General features: G+C 35.3%; 2 protein-coding genes across 6 annotated transcripts; both read left to right on the top strand.

Moving 5' to 3' along the window:
- Nucleotides 1-27: 27 nt before the first annotated feature.
- On the top strand, nucleotides 28-6,235 carry tcn2 (transcobalamin II). 2 transcript variants are annotated; one of them, XM_055199177.2, is made up of 10 exons: nucleotides 28-195; nucleotides 617-686; nucleotides 2,791-2,974; nucleotides 3,136-3,305; nucleotides 3,399-3,551; nucleotides 3,728-3,900; nucleotides 4,001-4,175; nucleotides 4,285-4,465; nucleotides 4,611-4,729; nucleotides 4,897-6,235. In XM_055199177.2, the coding sequence occupies exons 2-10, from the start codon at nucleotides 626-628 to the stop codon at nucleotides 4,956-4,958; spliced, it is 1,278 nt and encodes a 425-aa protein (XP_055055152.2). In that variant the 5' UTR covers nucleotides 28-195; nucleotides 617-625; the 3' UTR covers nucleotides 4,959-6,235. The 2 variants fall into 2 exon arrangements, with proteins under 2 accessions (XP_055055152.2, XP_055055151.2); XM_055199176.2 differs by having other exon boundaries at nucleotides 4,001-4,190.
- Nucleotides 6,236-7,312: 1,077 nt separating this feature from the next.
- On the top strand, nucleotides 7,313-22,120 carry rabl6b (RAB, member RAS oncogene family-like 6b). Of its 4 annotated transcripts, none has more exons than XM_055199173.2 (16): nucleotides 7,313-7,447; nucleotides 7,666-7,800; nucleotides 8,406-8,453; nucleotides 11,102-11,131; nucleotides 11,529-11,581; nucleotides 11,671-11,762; nucleotides 12,954-13,094; nucleotides 14,903-15,008; nucleotides 15,331-15,434; nucleotides 15,663-16,042; nucleotides 16,621-16,786; nucleotides 16,873-17,067; nucleotides 18,961-19,276; nucleotides 19,362-19,542; nucleotides 20,627-20,682; nucleotides 20,763-22,120. In XM_055199173.2, the coding sequence occupies exons 1-16, from the start codon at nucleotides 7,315-7,317 to the stop codon at nucleotides 20,946-20,948; spliced, it is 2,322 nt and encodes a 773-aa protein (XP_055055148.2). In that variant the 5' UTR covers nucleotides 7,313-7,314; the 3' UTR covers nucleotides 20,949-22,120. The 4 variants fall into 4 exon arrangements, with proteins under 4 accessions (XP_055055148.2, XP_055055147.2, XP_055055150.2 ...); XM_055199172.2 differs by having other exon boundaries at nucleotides 11,668-11,762; XM_055199175.2 differs by lacking the exon at nucleotides 11,102-11,131.
- Nucleotides 22,121-22,148: the final 28 nt, after the last annotated feature.

Below are 22,148 nucleotides of genomic sequence, written 5' to 3'. Positions count from 1 at the left end.
TAATAGAGCGTTTAACATTAACGTACAATGTAACGTTAATGTGAAACTACAATCTCTGTAGATAAGTAACTAACGTTAGTGATCATCAGTTAGTTCACTGAACTCGGGATGAGTCTATAAACTCCTCCTGTGACAGTAAAAGTCGCTTGTTCATTTCAACAGGAGTCATCTTCCCTCTAACTAAGCATTAGAAAGGTAAGAAACTGGTTTATTACATGTTAGTTAACTTAACGTGATTACAGAACATTTAACTGCAAAATCTTTAAAAAAAACTTAAAACTATACTGTTAACTGACAATCAACATGACAAAAACACTGTAACGTTAGTGTACTATAATTTTTATTGTGGCAAGACACTAAAGTATCAAAAATAAAAAAAATTATTTATTTATTTACTATGGTAAATATTACAGTTTAATTTTATGTGAGTACTCACTACCACGAAAACGACAATATTAGTTTGATTGCGTTAATTATAATATCGTTGAAGACGAAGGTTGGTGTGATATAATGTTACTTATAGTATATATGTATAGGGTTTCTTGTTGGTTTAGTTACATTGTAATACATTGTAATAAAACATTCAAGCAGTTGTTTGTATTGTTTTTCGCCTCAGATCAAACTAATGAAGGGGATTATCATTATTGTGAGTGCGCTCTTGGCGCTAACCGCTGGAAAACCTCTTGGTAAGTCTCATTTAAACTTTTTCGTTTTATATATTTTATTCCTATTGTTACTTATGTTTTAAATAATTTCCTATCAAAGTTATTTTGACGTGTAATGTGGTGAGGTAATAAAATAAACCCCGTCATTGCACAATACCCTTGTCATATGGCAGTACTCTTGCATAAACTACTGTGGCAATATCATCATGATACATTGATTATATTGACAATGGGGCAATTCTTGTTTGAATCCAGAGGCGGACACTACTTGAGTACTTTTATGTAGAAATTAAAAATACTTAAGTAGTGTCCGCATCTGTTTGAATCCATTATTTGACTCATATAAAAATATACTGTGCTGTTAAGTAAAGTGTTTCTCAATCCATTTATGCTTATTCTGTCTATTTTTTGTCTTGTCAGCAGAAAGGGAAACTCTTTGCCCTCTCTTTTGTGACTCTTGAGAGTTTTGAGACAGACATTTTTATGGGTTCATGGTTAGGTGAAAAATGTCACTGTGACCTTTTTTGCCAAGCCAGCAGTGCCCATAAACCTGTGTACCTGCCCATACAGCAAAAAATATATATGTACAATATACAGTGCTGTGCAAAAGTCTTAGGCCACCACCACCTGTTGTTTTAGAAGTTTTAATGTCCATCCATATTTATTTTTCAATCTATTTTATTAAAATACAAACATAAATACAGGAAATATGTAAAAAAAAAAAGGCTAAATGTCTTCTTTTGGCATCGTCGGTGTTTAGTGAGACCTCTCTTGGCACTAGTAAACACATATTGAAAGTTTTTGAGCAGAATGAAGTAAAATGACTAATTTCTTTAAAATAAGAAATTAGGATTTAATTTTATTTATGTTTAAGAAATTTTGCAGTTTCCTGTTATTGCTCAAGTGGAAGGGGAGTTTACCCTAAAAACTTGACACATCAGTTTACATTTTTATAGTTTTTAATATTATATAAACATTTCCTGTATCTTCTGAATGTATTCTATTAAAGAAACCGAAAAAACAATTATATATGATCACTATAACATTGCAAAAACAACAAATCTAATTCTGGCATGGTGGCCTAAGACTTTTGCACAGTACTGTATATTGAAACATATTTGTAAGAAAACTTTGTTTATGTTTACTTTTAAAAATAACAGCTTTGAATGGGTTTATAATAAATATATTTTCAACTTTAAAAATATAAAATTAATTGTATTTAGCATATATTTCTAATATATTTTGGCCAAGAATACATTTCTTGCTATATAGATTGTAAAATTAGAAATGTATTTACTTGCCCTTGAAATAAATTTTGATATGTTGATATGAAAGTTAAAGCTAAATACATTTTCAAATTCACAAAATTTATAGGGATAGTTCACCCAAAAATGAAAATTGTTACAATTGTTGCAAACCTGTACAGATTTTGTTGTTCTGGTGAACACATAGAAGGATGTTTTGAGAAATGTTTGTAACCAAACCGTTTGTGGACCCCATTTACTTCCATAGTATTCTTTTTCCTACTACGGAAGTGAATGGGGTCCACAAACAGTTTGGTTACAAACATTTCTCAAAATATCTTTCTTCGTGTTCATCAGAACAAAGACAACAGAAGAGTGAGTAAATGATGACAGAATTTTCGGGTGAACTATCCCTTTAATTAGGCTTTACTTTCTACAAAATGTATTTGGCATATATTTAAAACTTACAAGAAACTTTTTTTTGCCATATGGGTGTATTGTAATTGTAGAGTATTGGGTTAGCAGTGTAAAGGGTCATATAATTTATAAATCGCCTTGTATGGAAGTGTTTGCCTGTGCAATGCCACTGATTTACATTAGACTAACGGTTCAAGCTAAATATCAAGAACAATAACTGTACTTATATCAACCCCTGCTGCAAAATGTGTTTTTTTTGTAATTGCATCTAAATTATGAATTTTATTAAACATAATCAGCGGTTTCTTACTTTAGCATCTCCTCCAGCCTCAACAGGTAGCCTAGATCCTAGATTAGAAGAAGGGCCCCGGAAAATGTTTCTGGTTGTCCACCTTCATTTGTATTTGTAGGTTTGTGTCTCCATGTGCTTTCTTACTCATCAGTTTATCTTTATCATCCTTCAGAATCGGATCATGAGGAACTCCACCTGTCCCTCAATAAGCAGCTGCTGCGTTCTGTGGACATTCAAGATAATCTGCCCAATCCGAGCGTGCACATCGCCCTGCGGCTCTCAAAACAACATAACCTAGCTAAAGAAAGCGAACATCTCAACCGTCTCAAGACAGACTTTCATAATGATATTGAGAAGTATATTTCAGTTTCAGTTTCTTCTTTTCATTTAATGGCAAAAATGCTTCTTTTTGCTTTTAGGTCTTATTTAATAATGGCTTGCTAATTTTCATCTTGTGTGAATTTAAGATAGCTGTGGCAGATTTATGGTTAAACATTTTTTTGTGTTCTATATGTAGATCTCTCAAAAACAATGAGTTGGCGGTTGGCCGTCTTGCCCTATACATCTTGGCATTGAAGTCTTCCTGCCATGACTTGGAAAGCCTGTATCTCGCTGGTAATGATGATCGGGAACCCCTCTTTACTCATCTGAAGAGAGAGATGGAAGAGGAGAAACAGAACATTGCATGTAAGAGCATATCTTTAACTTGTAGTTGACCCAATAAATGATGTACGTTTAGCAGGACTTTGGTGATATTTCAATGTTTATTCTTCTCCGCATTCAGTCACCGCCCAAAGACCAACTACTATCAGTATTCTCTAGGAATCCTGGCTTTGTGTGTAAGTGGCATTAGGGTTAATGCCCATGTCACCCAGAAACTCATTCATGCTGTTGAACACGGACAGATTAAACATGGAGAGTCCTTATGTGTGGGTGAGTTTAAACAGCGTAGTTTGCATTGATAAAAGCACATTGATTTTGTTGGAGCAATGACTTAGTGTTATGATAGGTTCCAGCATTCCCCACGTCCCCAATAGGGATAAAAGATATAGATGATGGATGACACTCTGATACAAGTTTGTAACCTCACTTCTTTCATCATATCTCAGACACGCATGCTATGGCAGGCATGGCCCTCCAGTGTCTGAAAGATGAGGGAACTGGCTTTAAAGATCCAGAGGAGCTGGACAAGGCCCTTGCCACCATTAAGCAAAGGCTTCTTGACTCTAAAAGAGCTGATGGCCACATGGGTAATGAGTTTAGCACTGGACTAGCAGTGCAGGTAAGACTTTTTAGTAGGACACAAAAATGCTGTGCTGAGTAAAATTTGTGAAATGTTTTAATAAATGAGCAATTTTTTATTTTGCATATCTATTTTGTAGGCCTTATTGGCTATGGGCAGTCCAATGAATGAGTTCGCCACTGCTATGGAGGCTTTAAGGGCAGATGCAAGACAAGGAACCTATCATAACCCCATGGCCATTTCCCAGGTCCTGCCTGCCCTACAGCAAAAATCATACCTCAATCTGAAGAAGAAAGAATGTCGCAGCGAGGACGGTACATCCAAACTCTGTAAAGTGTTAATAATAAAAGATTCCTGTATACGTTCCTAATACTGTAAGTTTGTTATATCCTTGTGCTTTTGGGTTTGATGTCTCTTATTTAGACACTCTTGTTTTGGATGCCATTACCGAAACAGAAGTTCCTCCAAGTAAGGAAAAAGTGTCTCTAGAGGTGGAGGTCATTAAATCAAACGGTGAAGCATCACTTTATATTATTCACGTACCCCGAGGCTCCTCGCTTTTCGAAGCCCTCAGTTTTCTCCAGGACAAGCAAAAAGATTTCAAGTAAGTTTGGATTGACCAATTCTTTGATGCTTAATCTAATGCGTTAAGGTATACTGTAACAATAGCAAGCATTTGCATTGTGCATTAATGCATAAATTAGAACTTATTTATTATATTTAAAAGGCCTGTGCTCTCTGCATCACAGCTTTAGTACACAAGAGAGCTTATGGGGGCCATTCCTGAGTATGGTGAATGGCGAACAAGCACGTCAAACTGATCGCAGATACTGGCATATTTCCACTGATGGCACCTCTCTGAACCAGGGTGAGTAACACACATTTAATGCATTAAAAATGAGGGGCACAAATTTAATGCATCTGGTTGTAAAATAAATATTGATGCATAAACATTTGTGTAAATTAATTGACTGATTGTATAGTTTTTATCTTTCTTGATTGGCTTCATCTGCAATGCTTTACTTTTCTCCTCAGGTATCAAAGACTATAAGATTGACTCGGCTCAAAAAATCACCTTTAAGAACACTGGGTACTGAGTCCTTTGCGAGTACCATGGATGCAAGCAGAGATGAACAAGAGGAAGTTAATATGTAAATCCATTGAATTCCTCTGTTGTAATTGACTTTTTATTTTCTATATAATTTTTACGTTTGATGGTTGCCTCATTGAAGTTTGGTTCCCTCCTAAAATAAACAGAACAGTATTGTACTGAAAGATTTTACATAAACAAATCTTTGAGATCTAATCTGTTGAATGTACCTACTGCCATTTTAAAACAGTAAATAAAATTAGAAATGTTTTATTCTTTATTTTATATACATTTATTATCATTAAAATGTCTGAAATCACAGTGTCTTTTACTTGATCAGGAGATCAGGCTACAGTGTTTAACAACATACTACTTCAAAAATTGTTTAATTAAATATGTTATTCACAAAATTAAACAATTGAATGAAAGGGTGAATCTCATGTCAGTTATTTCATTTGACAATCAGCAACAAGAAAACATTGCAAGAATTTTGTTTTGTATTACTTTTATTACAATTACAAGCACAATGCTTTCACAAAAGGAGCACTGGTTAAATTAATTTGTGGATGAATTAATGAATAATTCCTTGAAGTATTGTAATTTAAAAAATCTTTGGGTATATTTGTTCAGGTTTCATGAATAACTGATTGATAGGTGCGTTTCAAATGCAAGTGTTAGTGACTTTTATTTTGAATTTTTGCTTTTTTGAAATTATTAAATTGTACTTATTTTATTTGATTTTTTCGCTTGAGTTGAAATTTTTCAATTTGCGCAAAGACGCGTTTGAGGCGAATAATATGTTTGCGGCAATTGCGCCGCCCAATTCACATCACTCGGCTAAAAAAATCACAAGTAAGTTACCATGGATGCGAGCAGACATGAATAAGAGGAAGTTAATATGTAAATCCATTGATTTCTTCTGTTATAATTGACTTTTAATTGGATCTATAATTTTAATGTTTGATGATTGCCTCATTGTTTGGTTTCCTCTTAAAATAAACAGAACAGTATTGTACTGAAAGATTTTACATAAACAAATCTTTGAGATCTAATCTGTTTATTTTTTGATGTGAATGCACCTACTGCCATTTTAAAACAAGATATATTAAATAAAAATGAGAAATGTTTTATTTTTTTTGTTTTATATAAATTTATTATTAAAATGTCTGAAATCACAGTGTCTTTTACTTGATCAGGAGATCAGGCTACAGTGTTTAACAACATACTACTTCAAAATTTTTTTCATTAAATATGTCATTCACAAAATTAAACAATTGAATGAAAGGGTGAATATCATGTCAGTTATTTCACTTGAAAATCATAAACAAGAAAACATTCCAAGAATTTTATTTTGTAATATTTTTATGACAATTCCAAGCACAATGCTTTCACATAATGAGCACTGGTTAAATTAATTCGTTGATAAATGAATGAATAATTCCTTGAAGTATTGTAATTTAAAAAATCTTTGGTATATATTTTAGTTTTATATTGTTCAGATTCGGTGCGTTTCAAAGGCAAGTATTCGTGACTTTTATTTTGAAATTATCGGGTCGTGTGTGCAGCGCGCTTCACACATACAACAGTGTAGCGCTACCATAATTTCATTATTCATGACCTGTGTATGAACACACTGCACTGTATGGCAGATATATAAGATGCGAAGCTGGATGTAATCTTTCAGTTTGTCTAGTATAAACTACAGAAACACTGTAAGTACACGAGCATCATAAATCCGTTATTTCAGTTCCGCGTTAGCAAGCTAGTACAGTACGTATCTGTCAAAAACCTACAAGGTATCGACATTAGTGCGGTTAAGCAAAAATATATCTTACATTTTTTTTCTAAAAGCAGTTTTAATAGATATTAAATCTAACTGATAACCATATTAAGATGGATTATTTCTAAATGATAGAAATTGCAGTGTCAGGTTGTGACTCAAAACCTAGTGAGCTGCCTACCTAGGCTGCAAAAATCTAGGTGTCTCACAACTGACAAGCATCCCTACAAATTGTAATTACTGCAGCTCATTGCAACGTGTTAACCTATAGAAGTCTTATTATAGAGCAATAATAGCAACATTAAAGCTGCAGCTGTGCTTATGCATTGCAATCTGATTTTTCTCTATATGATGTGCCTGCAGAAGCCGATGTGAGATCCAGAGATGAAGATCTGAATATATCCAGAAACGTTTGAGATGTTGTGCAACACAAAAGGAGATTTTACTTCCCTTTTAAAGCAATGTTAAAATGATTCATGTGCATTGCGAGAAAACTGTCCACCCACAGACAGAGGAACACAGGACACCATAGAAGCCAATTTGAGTCCAGAATATAAATAACACATCTAGAGGCAAAGTCAAGATGTTTTCCGCCCTCAAGAAGTTGGTTGGCTCTGAGCCAGCTGGTCAGGTGAAGGACAAGATCATCCCTGCTGGCCTACAGTCCATGAATCAGAGTCTGCAGAGACGATTCGCCAAAGGGGTTCAATATAACAGTAAGTCACATGCATTATCTTATGTGAATGCATTGTCTTATCTATATTATTGCATTTCATTCTTTTCTCTCTCATGTGTCAAGAAAAACAATCACAAATTAAAAATGATAAATCATATCTGTATTGCATTGTTTAAAGCCTCTGGGCACTGTGTGCTAGAGATAAGTTTGTTAATACATGCTCTTACATGTTATGTGTACTTTCTGTCTGCACTACAGTGAAAATAGTCATCAGAGGGGATAGAAACACAGGAAAGAGCACCCTGTGGCATCGACTTCAGGGCAAGAAGTTTCAGGAAGAGTACATTCCCACTCAGGAGATCCAGGTCACTAGTATCCACTGGAATTACAAAAGTAATGTTATTTATTTGTATGGAAATTCATTAGAATCCAATAGAAATGCACCTGTGACTTTGTTATCTAACGATTTTTGTTTTTTTTATGCTTCTTATGTCAAAATAGGTTTACATCAAGGTAAACGGACAGTCTATGAGCTGCTACTGTACTGAATCGGATAAGATATGACATGTAGATGAATAGCTTTAATAGCGTGTAACATTAGAGGCGTAGAGGTTTCTAGACTAAGTGTTTATGTTTTCCTGTTCATCCATCCGTCAAAAGTTCTCTTACCTCAACATCATCACAAGATGTAACATGTTCACTATAATAACAGGTTGACTTTGATAGCAGGCTTGGCCATACTTGTATCTAACTGGTTGCAAAGCACTGTTGAGCTCATGTTTAAAAGCATACTTATTTACCTGGAAAGGGAGCCATATTCTGCACTTTTGTATTATTATATTTTTCATAACATTTAAACTTTATCAACTGTAAAATTAGGTACTGTACAGTACATTGTACTGTTAATGTATTATGGCTAAAATCTATTTATCAGTTGCCGCAAAACAAACTGATCTCTGTTTTTCCAGAACTGCAGTAATTCATTTATTTCTCCTCAGCTACTGATGATGTAGTAAAGGTGGAGGTGTGGGACGTGGTAGATAAAGGTTAGTTTCCATAAGTCGATCTCCATTTATTTTTCATACATACATCAGGTATACTTCATTTACTTTACTGTTAAATTTTTAAATTAACATAATTGCAGGTAGATTTGGTGTCCCAAAGTCTATTTTATTTCTTATTTTTTGCTTTTTTGAAAATGGTTATTTTTATTTATTTTAATAATTTGGTACTCGTTGGGTCAGGTGAATTTTTTCAATTTGCGCAGAAGACGCCTTTGAGGTGAAAAGCGAATGTTTGCGGCAATTGCGGCGCCCAATTCACATCATTCACATCGCCCCGTGTGAATTTATTTGCGTCTTTGTATTGACAATGGCTGCGTCCAAATAACCACACTTGCGGTCTTTGCACTTGACTACTTACATGACGTATTTCCTGTATTTTGCCCAAGTGTTCTAGTGGGCGTGAAGATCCCAAGCATGCATGTAAAAATTATTTACCCGATGGGACACACTTAGCAAGTGTAAAAATGTCAATTCAGGTAGTGGCAGCAATTTGCACCAAAACGTATACATTTTTTTATTTAGGCTGTACTTAAAATATATATTTTAAAATATATACGTTTTTCTTTAAATAAAATAAAATAAATAAATGAACATTTAGACTGCGTTTACACATGGGCGACTATTTTAATAAACTAACATTTCAACCTCTCCGTTTTTAAACGTAACTTCGTGCACACACGTCAGTTTTCAGAAAAGTGTTCATTGACACGTACCCGTGTATATATGCCGTCAACAGGGTTCCCACGGGCCTTGAAATCCTTGGAAGTTTGTGAATCTGGTGGAAAAAATTCAAAGCCCTGGGAAAAATGTTTTGTAAAATATACATAAATAGATACAGGTCATTGAAAGTGCTTGAATCTATTTTATGCAAGAAGTTTTCTGGATAAAATATCCATATTATTCCCTGTGTAGTGTAGGATAATATAAAAATTTTAGACGTTTTAAGCACACGTGCTAAACTGTAAATGCTTATATCTTCTGTATGCGAATGTTGGTTCATACCAAAATGCTTTTTTGCATAGTTGTGTTTGATACATGGAAACGTCTCGGGTTACGCATGTAACTGTTGTTCCCTGAGAAGGGAACGAGACGCTGTGTCTCCCTTGCCATACTCCCTGCGTCCCTGTAATGCCATCTTTGGCAATATTTCAGATAGTGATATACTTCCTGGCTCCCGCGTCACCCTGTCTTTGCGTTAAGCCTCACCATTGGTTGAATTTGATATACACATTCAGACGCACCTGGAGGCGTCCCCAAAGTGTCACTGCAGTGATGCAGCGCGAGTTCCCTCGAAAGGGAACTGTAACAATGTATCTTTAAAGGTAACACAATGTAACCTTGCTCTCACTTGAAATGTGTCCCCATATAAGTCCTTGAAATTGAGGGTATTTGACCTGGAAAGTTCTTGAAAGGTCCTTGAATTTGAAGTTAACTAAGGTGTGGGAACCCTGCGTCAAGAGCATGTCAAACCTCTAGGTGGCGGTGTAACGAGAAGCTCAAGCCCACGTAAGCCAATCAAATCCCGAAAACAGCAACAAATCACTTCCTGTTCCTCTTTTGAACAAGGTCGCACTTTTGGTGTAGGTGCGAGCTTTGGCGCATACTGTGACGTTGGTTGGCTAAACATCCGTTTGTCTCAGTTTACATGCAACCGTGTAACCAAAGATTTTCCAAATCTCCACTATGGCAATCTTAAAGATTATTATCTACTTACCTGAAACTTTCAGAAGCAGAATTCTTTGCACATGTAAAAAAAACTCTTCATTTTGTGAATGCAGCTTTATTAAAGTTTATTGTTTATTCAGTAGGCCTTAAATAAATGACACCATTAATGATGTTTCTGATTATGTGATAAAAGCAGTTGCAGATATTTTACAAAATACATGCTGACACCAATGAAATACGTAACACTTTTCATTTAATTACCAACATAATATGTAATATCTATTTATTAACTTACAACAAAAAGTTTCTGCGAAATCTCACGAGGTTTGGGCAAAAGTCTCACTATTTACATCCAGAACATGATTCATGATGGTATACGGTTAGCCTTGAATACCACTCTGAAGCGTAGGTTTAGTGTACGTTAAGGGCACTGAAGTTTTAAGACATGGGACAGTCTTGCGCAATTACTTCCTGCCAAGACGTGGGTATGCAAGTGTTGGTATGTAATCTACTTGCGTTGAATTTGCATTTGGTGTGTACGCCCCAAGCTACTGCCAGTTCTGTTACATACTTTCAACACTATTACTCTACACTGTTAACATTGACAACAACAGAATATACATTTTACAGAAAATATTATATTGCATATTGTGGCCACGTAACTTCTTGTTATCCATGACAATGAGTACCAAATTATTAAAATAATAAAAATCGAAATAAAATAATGGCTTGGGACACCACATGTACCTGCAATTATATAACCACCCATATGTGTATTATAAGTCTTTCTGTGTTTTTTAATGCCTTTTTGACTTAAGTAAGCAGGTACAGCATGCTATTTTTGCATATATATCCTTCATCTCATTCTAGTATAGAATACATAAAGCCATTTCACCTACCTGATTCCCAAGTCCTTTATATTAATTTATAATAATAATATGTTTTCTTACCTGCTATCCAACCAGGCCAAAAAATCCCTCTTCCTGAAGGTGTAGGTGAGAAACTCCATAGATTGTAGACTTTAGGCTGTGACATGCTTGTGTTTGGTGTCAATTCCCTGTTTGTTATATTATCCGGGTGCAGACATTTTGTGTTGACCAGCTGTTTGGTGGAATGTGCACATGTACTGTATCTACCTGTACTGCTGATAAAGAAAGTCTGATATATTTTGATGTGAACGCACTGCAGAACCTCAGCTCATATCTCTTAAACCAATTCCTGTGTGAAAGGAAAGCCACAAGCGTGCATGCACTTTAAACTATGTTCTTGATGTTAGAGGTACCAGTTACTAGCATCAAGTTCCTCCATCTTGAAGTTAAATTTGTTCATGTTGTTTTGTACTTATTACTTGCTTTACTTAATGTTAAATATCCTGGTTGTGCCATTTTGTAGGTAAGGGAAAAAAGAGAGGTGAAACATTAAAATTGGAGAATGAACCTCAAGAGGTAATTCAGTTATTCTGTTTATTTCATTATATGAGGCCTTGAATAAATGTTCATGACTTTACCTTTAAATGTTTGTGTGCCTGTAGCAGACGGAAAGTGAACTGGCTTTGGATGCTGAGTTTCTAGACGTGTATAAGAACTGCAATGGTGTTATCATGATGTTTGACATAACCAAGCAGTGGTAAGTAAACAGAGACACCTTTACCGCATCTCCAGCGACTACTACTCCATAAAAGAAACTTCCCTTGTTATGACTTTTAAATGGTTGTAGACCACATGAAATATTCTAATAATAGAAGGTGTTGCAAAAAATCATAATATTGAGAAAATCGCCTTTAAAGGAATAGTCTACTCATTTTCAATATTAAAATATGTTATTACCTTCACTTAGAATTGTTGATACATCCCTCTATCATCTGTGTGCGTGCACGTAAGCGCTGGAGCGCGCTGCGACACTTCGATAGCATTTAGCTTAGCCCCATTCATTCAATGGTATCATTTAGAGATAAAGTTAGAAGTGACCAAACACATCAACGTTTTTCCTATTTAAGACGAGTAGTTATACGAGCAAGTTTGGTGGTACAAAATAAAATGTAGCGCTTTTCTAAGCGGATTTAAAAGAGGAACTATATTTTATGGCGCAATAGCACCTTTGGGAGTACTTCGACTCGGCGCAGTAACACCCTCCCTCTCCCATTATGAGAGTGAGAAGGGGAGCGGACTTTTCAGGCGAGTCGAAGTATTTCCAAAAGTGCTATTACGCCATAAAATATAGTTCCTCCTATAAATCCGCATAGAAAAGCGCTATGTTTTATTTTGTACCACCAAACTTGCTCGTATAACTACTCGTCTTAAATAGGAAAAACGTTGATGTGTTTGGTCACTTCTAACTTTATCTCTAAATGGTACCAATGAATGAATGGGGCTAAGCTAAATGCTATCGAAGCATTGCAGCGCGCTCCAGCGCTTACGTGCACGCACACAGATGATAGAGGGATGTATCAACAATTCTTAGTTAAGGTAATAACATATTTTAATATTGAAAATGAGTAGACTATTCCTTTAATGCTGTCCAAATAAAGTCCTTAGCAACACATATTACTAATGTTAAATACATTTTTTATATATTTATGGTAGGACATTTACAAACTATCTTTATGGAACATGATCTTTACTTAATATCCTAATGATTTTTGGCATAAAAGAAAAATTTATCATTTTCACCCAAACAGTGTATGGTTGGCTATTGCTTCAAATATACCCATGATACTTGTAACTGGTTTTGTGTCTAGGGTTACATATGTACCACATAGTATGCTTGCTTACTGCCATTATTTTGAAAACAAAATGTATGTCTTTTATGCATCTCTAGGACTTATAATTACATTCTGCGGGAACTGCCCAAGGTGCCCAACCATGTGCCAGTTTGTGTGCTTGGCAATTACCGGGACATGGGAGAACACCGAGTCGTGTTGCCTGATGATATCCGTGACTTCATTGCAGGCCTCAACAGGTTCAATTCTATTCTAATTAATCCCAATTAAATAAATAAATTCTGCTCCATTTATTTTTTCACCTTTTCACTTGAAAATGCATCACATTACTGTGTTAAAAAGTGTAGCCAATGGTGAAAACCATTTCTTGCTTGAAAATTCCCTTGCTATTCTGCCCTACAAAGGCAACGGACCTTAAAGGGATAGTTCGGCCAAAAATGATTTACTCACCCTCAAGCCATCTGAGTTACATATGTTCATCCTTTATCATACGAACACATATTCAGATTTTTTTACAATCTTTATAAAGGATGAATATGGGGTCCAGCTTTGTCAAGTCTAAAAAAATGTGCATCCATCTTTTACTAAAGTGATCCACACAGCTCCAGGGGATAAATAAAGGCATTTTGAGGGTAAATGATGCGATTGTGTAAGATAAATATCCTTATTTAAAACTTTACAAACGAAAAGAACTAGGACTGTCAAAAGATTAATCGCGATTAATCGCATACAAATGAAAGTTTGTGCTTGCATAATATATTTGTGTGTGTATTGTGTGTAATTAATAGGTGTATATAAAAATACATACATACATGTATAAATTTAATAAAGTTATTTATGTATATTTTTTACATTTTATATATTATATTGTGCTAGGCAAAGATTAATCGCGATTAATCTCATACAAAATAAAAGTGCATTTTTGCATACTGTATGTGTCTGTGTGTAATAATTCTGTACATTTAAACAGACAAGTACATATATACATTTCAAAACATTTGAAGAGTTTCGTTGCAAAACGAGATAACCACCGTTTTTTTAATTGTTCAGAAATGGCGTTTTTTTGGTTGTGCATTCCAATTAATTTCAATGCAACTGCAGTTTGTTTGTTTTGATTTAAACCTTCATAACTTAAAAAATTCAGCTAAGTAGCACCATAAAACAAAATAATAACATAACATAATAATAAACATGTTTTGACAAAAATGTAAAAAAATGGATTTATCTCGTTTTGCAACGAAACTCTTTATTTTTATTTCAATATATAATTTTTTTTGTTTATATATAATGTAGAATATATAAAAATAGAAAAAAAATATCGTTGCAAAACGAGATAAATCGAGATAAATCCATTTTTAAACATTTTTGTCAAAACATGTTTATTATTATGTTATCATTTTATTATTTTGTTTTATGGTGCTACTTAGCTGTATTTTTTAAGTTATGAAGGTTTTAATCAAAACAAACCAACTGCAGTTGCATTGAAATTAATTGGAATGCACAACCAAAAAAACGCCATTTCTGAACAATTAAAAAAACGGTGGTTATCTCGTTTTGCAACGAAACTCAAGCCATCTGAGTTACATATATATATATTGGTTATATATATATATATATATATATATATATATATATATATATATATATATATATATATATATATATATATATATATATATATATATATATATATATATATATATATATATATATATATATATATATATATATATATATACTGTATATATATATATACATACATATATATATATATATATATATATATACTGTATATATATATATATATATATATATAAATCCATAATAATGTCACACAGCACACACTTTTTTATTTTATGCAAAAATCACTTTCATTTTGTATGCGATTAATTGCCCCTAATCTTTGCCCATATGTCAAAATCTAAATATATATATTCATATAAATGTCTTTTAAATACATATGTGCATGTGTTTGTATTTATATATACAAAATATGGTCTTCTTTTCTTCTGTTTCAATAATGTTTGAAATCTCCATGATTTTGTAGACCTCTCGGCTCCTCTTACATCCATTACGCAGAATCTTCCATGAGGAACGGCTTCGGTTTGAAATATTTGCACCGATTTTTCAACATTCCATTCCTGCAGCTTCAGGTGGGAGCGTGTTAATGCTCTTGTGTCTGAATATCACTGTAAGGTTAGACACTTACTACAATGTGCTTTAAATAGGAAGTCAGCTAAGTCCTAAAATAATATTGGTCATTTTTACATCCTCTTTAGATTTGTTAAAGAGCACCTATTTCATTGCTTAAAAACAATGTTATTTTGTGTATTCGGTATAATACAATGTGTTTGCATGGTTTATGGTTTTAAAAAGCATTATTTTCCACATACCGTACATTTTTGTAGCTCCAGATTTCATTCTCTTTCTGAAGCGCTGTGTCCCTGATTGTATGTATCAATGTAACCTTCACAGAGAGAGACCCTGTTACGACAACTAGAGACCAATCAGTTGGACATTGATGCCACGCTAGAAGAGCTAACAGTCCAGCAGGAGACAGAGGACCAGAATTATGATATGTAAGAAACAAAAAGACATTACAATACTGTCTGCTTGAAATTTAGGTTTAAATATCAGTGACATACCATGCAGATACCACCACAGCCTTGTGCATCTCGTTGGCATCACCGGTGTGGCTGTTTTAGATTATAACATCTGTACTGATAATCTAGCATTAGCATTGGCAGTTTGTGAACTGCCGACTAGCTTGCTATTATGATACAATAGGTGTCTGTTTCAATCTGCAGTTTTCTGGAAATGAACGACTCCCGCAGTAAAGGCTACAACTCTCCTGGCCCTTCTAATGGACAGAGCCCATCCTCCGGCTCGCAGTCTCCCATCGTACCTCAAAGTGGATGCTCCACCAGCAGCTCCAGTCCATGCAGCCCCCAGCAGCCCCAAATTCCCTCCCAGACCGCCAAGTCTTCGTCACCCTCTCCTTCCCCTCCTCCTCCTCCTCTTGCCTCAACCCAAGCGCCTGCTTGTTCCCCCTCCCCTTCTCCAGCACACCCCAGCCCTGCGGTCTCTGCTCCAGCCCAGGCTTCTGCTCCTCAACCCCAGAAACGCAGCTTAATTTCCAGGCTTTTCGGCTCAGCTTCCACTCCGGAGCCTTTGGAAGTCGCCCAGGGTGAGTTTTGATGTTGTGTGGTTTAAGATGCATCTCTTTTTGTTGGTGAGATGTATCCGACGGTATGTGTAATGTTCTTGAAATTATGAATTAAACATTAGGTAAGTTTTACATTCAACAAAAAGCCACATTTTTAGTCTTAAAAATTAAGCTCTTTAAATGTTTATGTCTTGTGACCCCATACTATGAAGTCTTAAGCTTTGAGAGGAATTATCACACACACACACAAAAACCCTCTTTTAGAAAGAGTTTTCCTCCAGCTAGACTGCACAGATGTGAAAAAATGGAGCGGATTAAGACTCGTGCAGATCATGAGGGTGCATTGTGGTTCGATAGAAAATCACAAGACTTTGTACATTCCAGAAGTATGGAAAGGGTTGTTAACGTTAAGACCCCATTTGAAGGAACACGAGTATCAAGCAGGAGCTGGTGATAAAAATCTACATATTAAACACTGGAATAAAAATAAGTATTTGCTTATCAGTGTAGTCTTTGTGAGTGTGGCCGTGTCTAAATCGTCTACAGATATTGCACTTTCACATAAGATGATCATGTGATCTCTCCTTTGATTTTCACAGAGCCAGATCCAGCAGCTTTAGCCGCTCCTCCTGCAGTCCAGAGCGTGGATGATTTTGTGCCGGATGAGGGACTAGATAAAAGCTTTTTGGAGGACGGTCTGCCTTCTAACACAAGACAAAGCATGAACAACCAGCCCTCTGCAACAGGCGTTGCAGACAGTGACAGGCAAGATCATTGAAACGGCTTGATCATATCATTAGGATTGTATTATAATCAACATGCCTTTAAATTCAATACTGCTTTTATTTTAGTGATGGTGAAGGAAGAGATGGAAATCCTATGGTCGCCGGGTTCCAGGATGATCTGGACCCAGATGATGCAGAACTTGAGCCCAGAGCATCTGTTACCAAAAGAGACTTGGATATCACTCTTTCCAGTGATGAGGAGGGTCCCAAACCTACTGTAACTCAAGATGAAGATCTGGACTTTGAACCCCACAAACACCTGTAAGCACTGCATGAATTCCTGCCTTTAATCATGTGGTTCTCTAATTGGGGGGTGGGAGGTGGTGCCAGCGGTCCACGTTTTATTATATATTATAAAATGCATTTATTTATCATAAATTCTGTGTATTTAGACATTAGACAAACAAGGCTGCTAACCGACAGCACTACATTGTATCATTAATATGATTGTTTAATTTAAAATCTTAAATTTTTAATGGAATAAATTTTCTTTTGGATTGTTCAAAGGGATACACCCTACACAGGGGTAGGGATGTTTGAGAACCACACCCTTAATGTATAGTATATTAACCCTCAAACCGTCCTCGTTTCCTGTTTACACTACTGGCCTTTGGGGTCTATAATATATCTATTTTTTGTTTTGTTTACTTCTCATCTATACAATGAAGCTGTGTTTTGAGAGATTTGAAGTACTTTTGTATCCATTTACCACAAAAATCTTCAACTACACCGTTAGCTTGCATGTGAATTTTTTTTTTACAAAAAAATCCTTAAATGATTATCTAAATTTAATTTAAATTGTTAATATATTGATCTAGGTGTTAGGCAGTGTTGGGGAAAGTTACTTTTAAACGTAATGCATTACAATATTAAGTTACTCCCCCAAAAAGTTACTTATTGCATTACTTAGTTACTTTTCATGGAAAGTAATGTTTACGTTATTTTTAAGTTACTTTTTCTTACTTGGCTGAGGCTTGATCTCTTTCAGGCCTTGCAGGTGTTTTTTATGATCGCAAAAATGTCAAGCTCTGGCCTGCCATCTCCGTTTCTGACTCAAACTGTTCCCGCTCAGGTGCACAGAGTGCGTAATTCTACGTTAATATGCTCAGTTTAATTCAGTACATTCTTTTATTTTTAAATTGAATAAATTAAAGTGAAACGTAACTTGCATTACTTTCAAATATTAATGTGTACATTTATAAAGTAATGCGTTACTGTACTCGTTACTTTAGAAAAGTAATAATATTACATAATGCAAGTTACTTGTAATGCGTTCCCCCCAACACTGGTGTTAGGTGTAGAATTCCACCTTTTGCTGGTTAGAGATAAACCTAAAGGAATAGTACCATTCCATTAATTTTACTGGATATGGGCAACTGCTCACATCACTACTTTAGTGATACATTTTGTGAATTTATGTATATATAAACATTAGAAAGGACATTAAAAATAAATATGATTTCAAATAGTAGAATGTTATTGTAGTTTTTGATGCATTTTGAAATGTATCTTTTTACAAAATGCCACAGATATTTTTTTTTTGTGTGTGTGTGTACATGTGCGTGCATTAGGTCACACCCCTTTATATGCATTTGTGGCTAATTTTATTTGCCATATTCTATACAAATGCTCTCTGTGGCAGTCATACCTGTGTATATTTGTGTGAGCATGTGTTTTTTGTGCACAAGTACCAAGCCTTCATTTCTGTGTCAAAATTTTCAGATAATTTTTTTTTGACAAATGGAATTATTTTTTTGCATTTTCAATTGGGGTCATATTGACCCCAAGGGACAGATTAATACATTTTTTACATGCCTTTAGAACAACCAAATCAAGCACAGTTTTTTGTGTATGTATAGATAGATTTTTTTAGGAAAATTCACAAAATATTAGATCTCTGAGATGAAGGGAACCTTTTTTTAGCGAATGAAATGTCGTTTGGGGTCATATAGACCCCAAGGACCGTTTGAGGGTTAATGAAGATATATGAATGATAGTTAAAAAAAATTTTATATTTTCATTTAATAATAACATTTTACAGGTAAATTGCCTGATAAGCTCTCTGACTGCACTTTGTGGGAACTAGATAATCTAACAGACATTTGAATAAGAGTATGATTGTAATGTAAATAATAATATTATTTGGTCACTCAGGGACGCTTTGGATTCGTTGTCACTGGAGGACGAGCAGCAAGCTGTAAACACAGAGTCCTTAATCCAGGCACAAGACAACATCAGCAGTCAGAATACAGAGACTTCTATCCTCAGCCCTACTCCAGTACATGCTACTCAACCACAGCAAGCAGCCTCAGACACCCAAGCACAGCTCGTAAAAGAGAAAGAGATATCTGCTCAGGCCGAGTCCTCTGACACAGACCCAGAAGCACCTGTGGCCAAACAGCTGCTTTCTTTTGTCATGGACGACCCTGATTTCGAGAGCGAGGAAGAAGTCAGGCCGAAAGTGACTAAGGTGATTCTTTTTATTTTCATGCTTCATGCTTGTTAATTTTTTACAAATAGAGGGTCTGAATAACCCGATGTCTTGTTTGCTCAAGGACTCTTTCCCAGTTAGAGATCTTCCCGATCTGTCCGATGATGACATCACCACGGCTAAGATCCATGAGCCACTGAAACCTGCTGTGCTCTCCTTTAAAAGCAAGAATGACGGTGACCTCTTTGGCCTAGGTATCGAGGAGAAGTCGATCAAAAGCAAAGACAGCAGCGAGGAGCAAGATGGCAAGTTACTTGAATTATAACAAGTTTTTTATGTTCGGTATAGAGTATGTGGTGCAGGGTTTCCGACAGCACTTTGCAGTTCGGGCGGCCCACCTAAGCTGGGAAACCCTACTGCCTTGACTAGTTTGTACCAAAAATATTAAATTTTTGCTGCACAAAAGGCTGTCAAGTGCATCTGGAGAATAGCGCAGACACGCTTCACACCACGAGTGGGCACGCGCGTCACATGCCCGAAATGAGAAAGACGTGGTTCGGACCGTCACTGTCTGGAGGATAACTAGCCAGTTGATAAAACAATTTGGAAAAATAAAGTTTCATTTGAGTGTTTTAAATAAATATATTTAAATTTTCATGACGCGTACGCCCCGCCCCTTTGATTACCACGCCCCTGGCCCTGCCCACTCGCCCAACCCTACCACCTTAACCCGATAAGGAACACTGTGCCGTACACGGTACACCCCCTCCCTTGCACGTGAGGCTGCATAAACGTCATTGTAACTTTGAAGCATTAAATCTTCAAAATATACGGTCATACGGCACATCGTTGGAAAGCTTAGACTTTCGAGATTCCATTAAGCGCACACAAAGCATAATATGATTTTTAGCAGTCATAAAACTGTAATCTAGTTGTTAGTTACCTGAATCGGGCGGCGCCGACTTAGGATATTTACTTACCTTCAAAATCTTCCCTTTATCCACTTCGGTGAAATTGTCCAAAACAAATTGTTCATAAATCCCCAAAAGTCCAAGGAAATGGAATATCCAAGACTTTTAATCCACAACGATTTGTTCATCTCACATTCTTGACGTTTCTGACCGAATTACGATATAAATAGAGTATACAATTAGTTCACTAATGGACATTCGTTCGAATCTCACTTTTCATTCACGATTTATAATGAATATATTCGGATGTCACGTTTATTGTGCAACGTCTGAGGAACAAATACGCCCCCTTGTGGAATTTCAGCCGTTCCATAAGAGGCTACCTAACAAATTTTCTGTGGGAAACTCTGTGGTGTTTTATAAAGCTGGTTAAAATAGTTCAAAAAGTGTAAATAATGTTCTGTTTTTCTTCCCACAGATAAAGAAAGCAAGCATTCTAAAGAAAAGAAGAAAAAGAAAAAGAAGAGTAAAGAGGTTAATTATATTCATTTATAATCATTCATTAAAACTATCGTGATGTCTTGTTTATTGACTCGGTTCATGTTTCATTTCAGGAGGAGGATAAAAGCAGCAAGAAGAAACACAAACACAAGAAAAAAGAAAAAGACGAGGCAGGAGGGACCGGAGATGAAAAGAAAAAGAGAAAATCACGAAGCAAGAAAACGGACGATCTTGAAGCTTTTCTGGCTGGTGAAGAAGGCTCAGTGCAAAGAGAGGAAGGCGACTATGAGGAACTTTAATGCTCAAGTGTACATAGATTTCTTTGCTGATAAAACATTTGTGCATTGGTACCACAAGCTTGTAATACATCATGAAACAAGACGAAGATGCCTTTCTTGGCGGCCTAATCGTGACTGTGATCTGACTGACAGTACTGTCAAATGTTACACACTGCAAATTTTCCATTTTTGCCACAAACGTCCAATCCACCTTCCATACGGAGAGAGGTTTGGGGGGTGGTCCTCACTCTTTGGGCTTAAACTGCAATAAATGGAAAGCCATGCAAAACTGCTACATGTTGCATGATATACAGCCTTTTTATTGATGTTTACATGCCTGTTTTCATTTGTGTCGTCTTTTGAATTCATTTCAAAGTAAAGCACTACCACTCCAAAACAATATTTTTCTTTTTATTGCTTTGTTGCCTTGTTTATGATGTGGTATTTATGCTCCATGGATTTTCTGAGACCTTGGCTTTGTGTAGTTTTAGTTTAGTGTTTAGAGTTTGATATATGAATATACTGTATTTCATGGCAGGATTATTGGTTTTCCCAAAATATATTTGTGACACTGTCTGTGAAAACCACGCTATAAATAAGATGAGCATCAAAGTCATTATGATTTTAGTTTTTGATATGCCCTTACTCAGTCAATATAAATAATATCAAGGCTATATTTTCACATATAATATTTATTACATTATGTAGGATGAAAGCAGTAAATCTAAAAAAAAAGACCCTAGCTAGGTTTCCACAGACGGTGTCATATGAGAAATGTAATGATAAAAACACGCAGATCTTGTGAATAAATGCTTGAAATGTAGGCACTTTCTCGTAATATGAGAGTAGATTTGGCAACAGATAATAAGATGATGATTATCACATTCTTACATTCAGGAAATGCCTTCAAGAGGACTTTGCTGAATGTGTAATACTAAACTTCAAAGGCCAATAATCTGTTCTTGTGTTTCTTGTATAATGAAAAAAATATCTGCTGTGTGATTATGCAAATTTTATCCTACTTGTATTTTTATTTGTTTGTACATGTAACAATTTTGCACTCCATCTGTTTTCGTTCTTTAAATGGTTTTCAGTGATGATAACTATAGTAATGAAAATAACTATTATGTTGCAATCTACCCTTTTTAATTGATTTAATTAATTATTTGTCAATAAAACATGTTTGATTTAAATTACATAGTTTAAAAAAATAATTTCACT

Source organism: Misgurnus anguillicaudatus, chromosome 22 (genome assembly GCF_027580225.2).
Source record: "Misgurnus anguillicaudatus chromosome 22, ASM2758022v2, whole genome shotgun sequence".
NCBI lineage: Eukaryota > Metazoa > Chordata > Actinopteri > Cypriniformes > Cobitidae > Misgurnus > Misgurnus anguillicaudatus.
Note: the sequence above shows the minus strand (reverse complement) of the source record. Positions and strands in the feature narration are given on the sequence as shown.

Excerpts from the sequence above, each read along its gene's own strand:
- tcn2 (XM_055199176.2), top strand. The coding sequence starts at position 626 with ATGAAGGGGATTATCATTATTGTGAGTGCGCTCTTGGCGCTAACCGCT. Across the intron at positions 2,975-3,135 it reads TTTCATAATGATATTGAGAA|ATCTCTCAAAAACAATGAGT; the intron begins GTATATTTCAGT and ends TTCTATATGTAG. Across the intron at positions 3,306-3,398 it reads GGAGAAACAGAACATTGCAT|TCAGTCACCGCCCAAAGACC; the intron begins GTAAGAGCATAT and ends TCTTCTCCGCAT.
- rabl6b (XM_055199172.2), top strand. The coding sequence starts at position 7,315 with ATGTTTTCCGCCCTCAAGAAGTTGGTTGGCTCTGAGCCAGCTGGTCAG. Across the intron at positions 11,763-12,953 it reads TTTGACATAACCAAGCAGTG|GACTTATAATTACATTCTGC; the intron begins GTAAGTAAACAG and ends ATGCATCTCTAG. Across the intron at positions 17,068-18,960 it reads TTTGAACCCCACAAACACCT|GGACGCTTTGGATTCGTTGT; the intron begins GTAAGCACTGCA and ends TTGGTCACTCAG.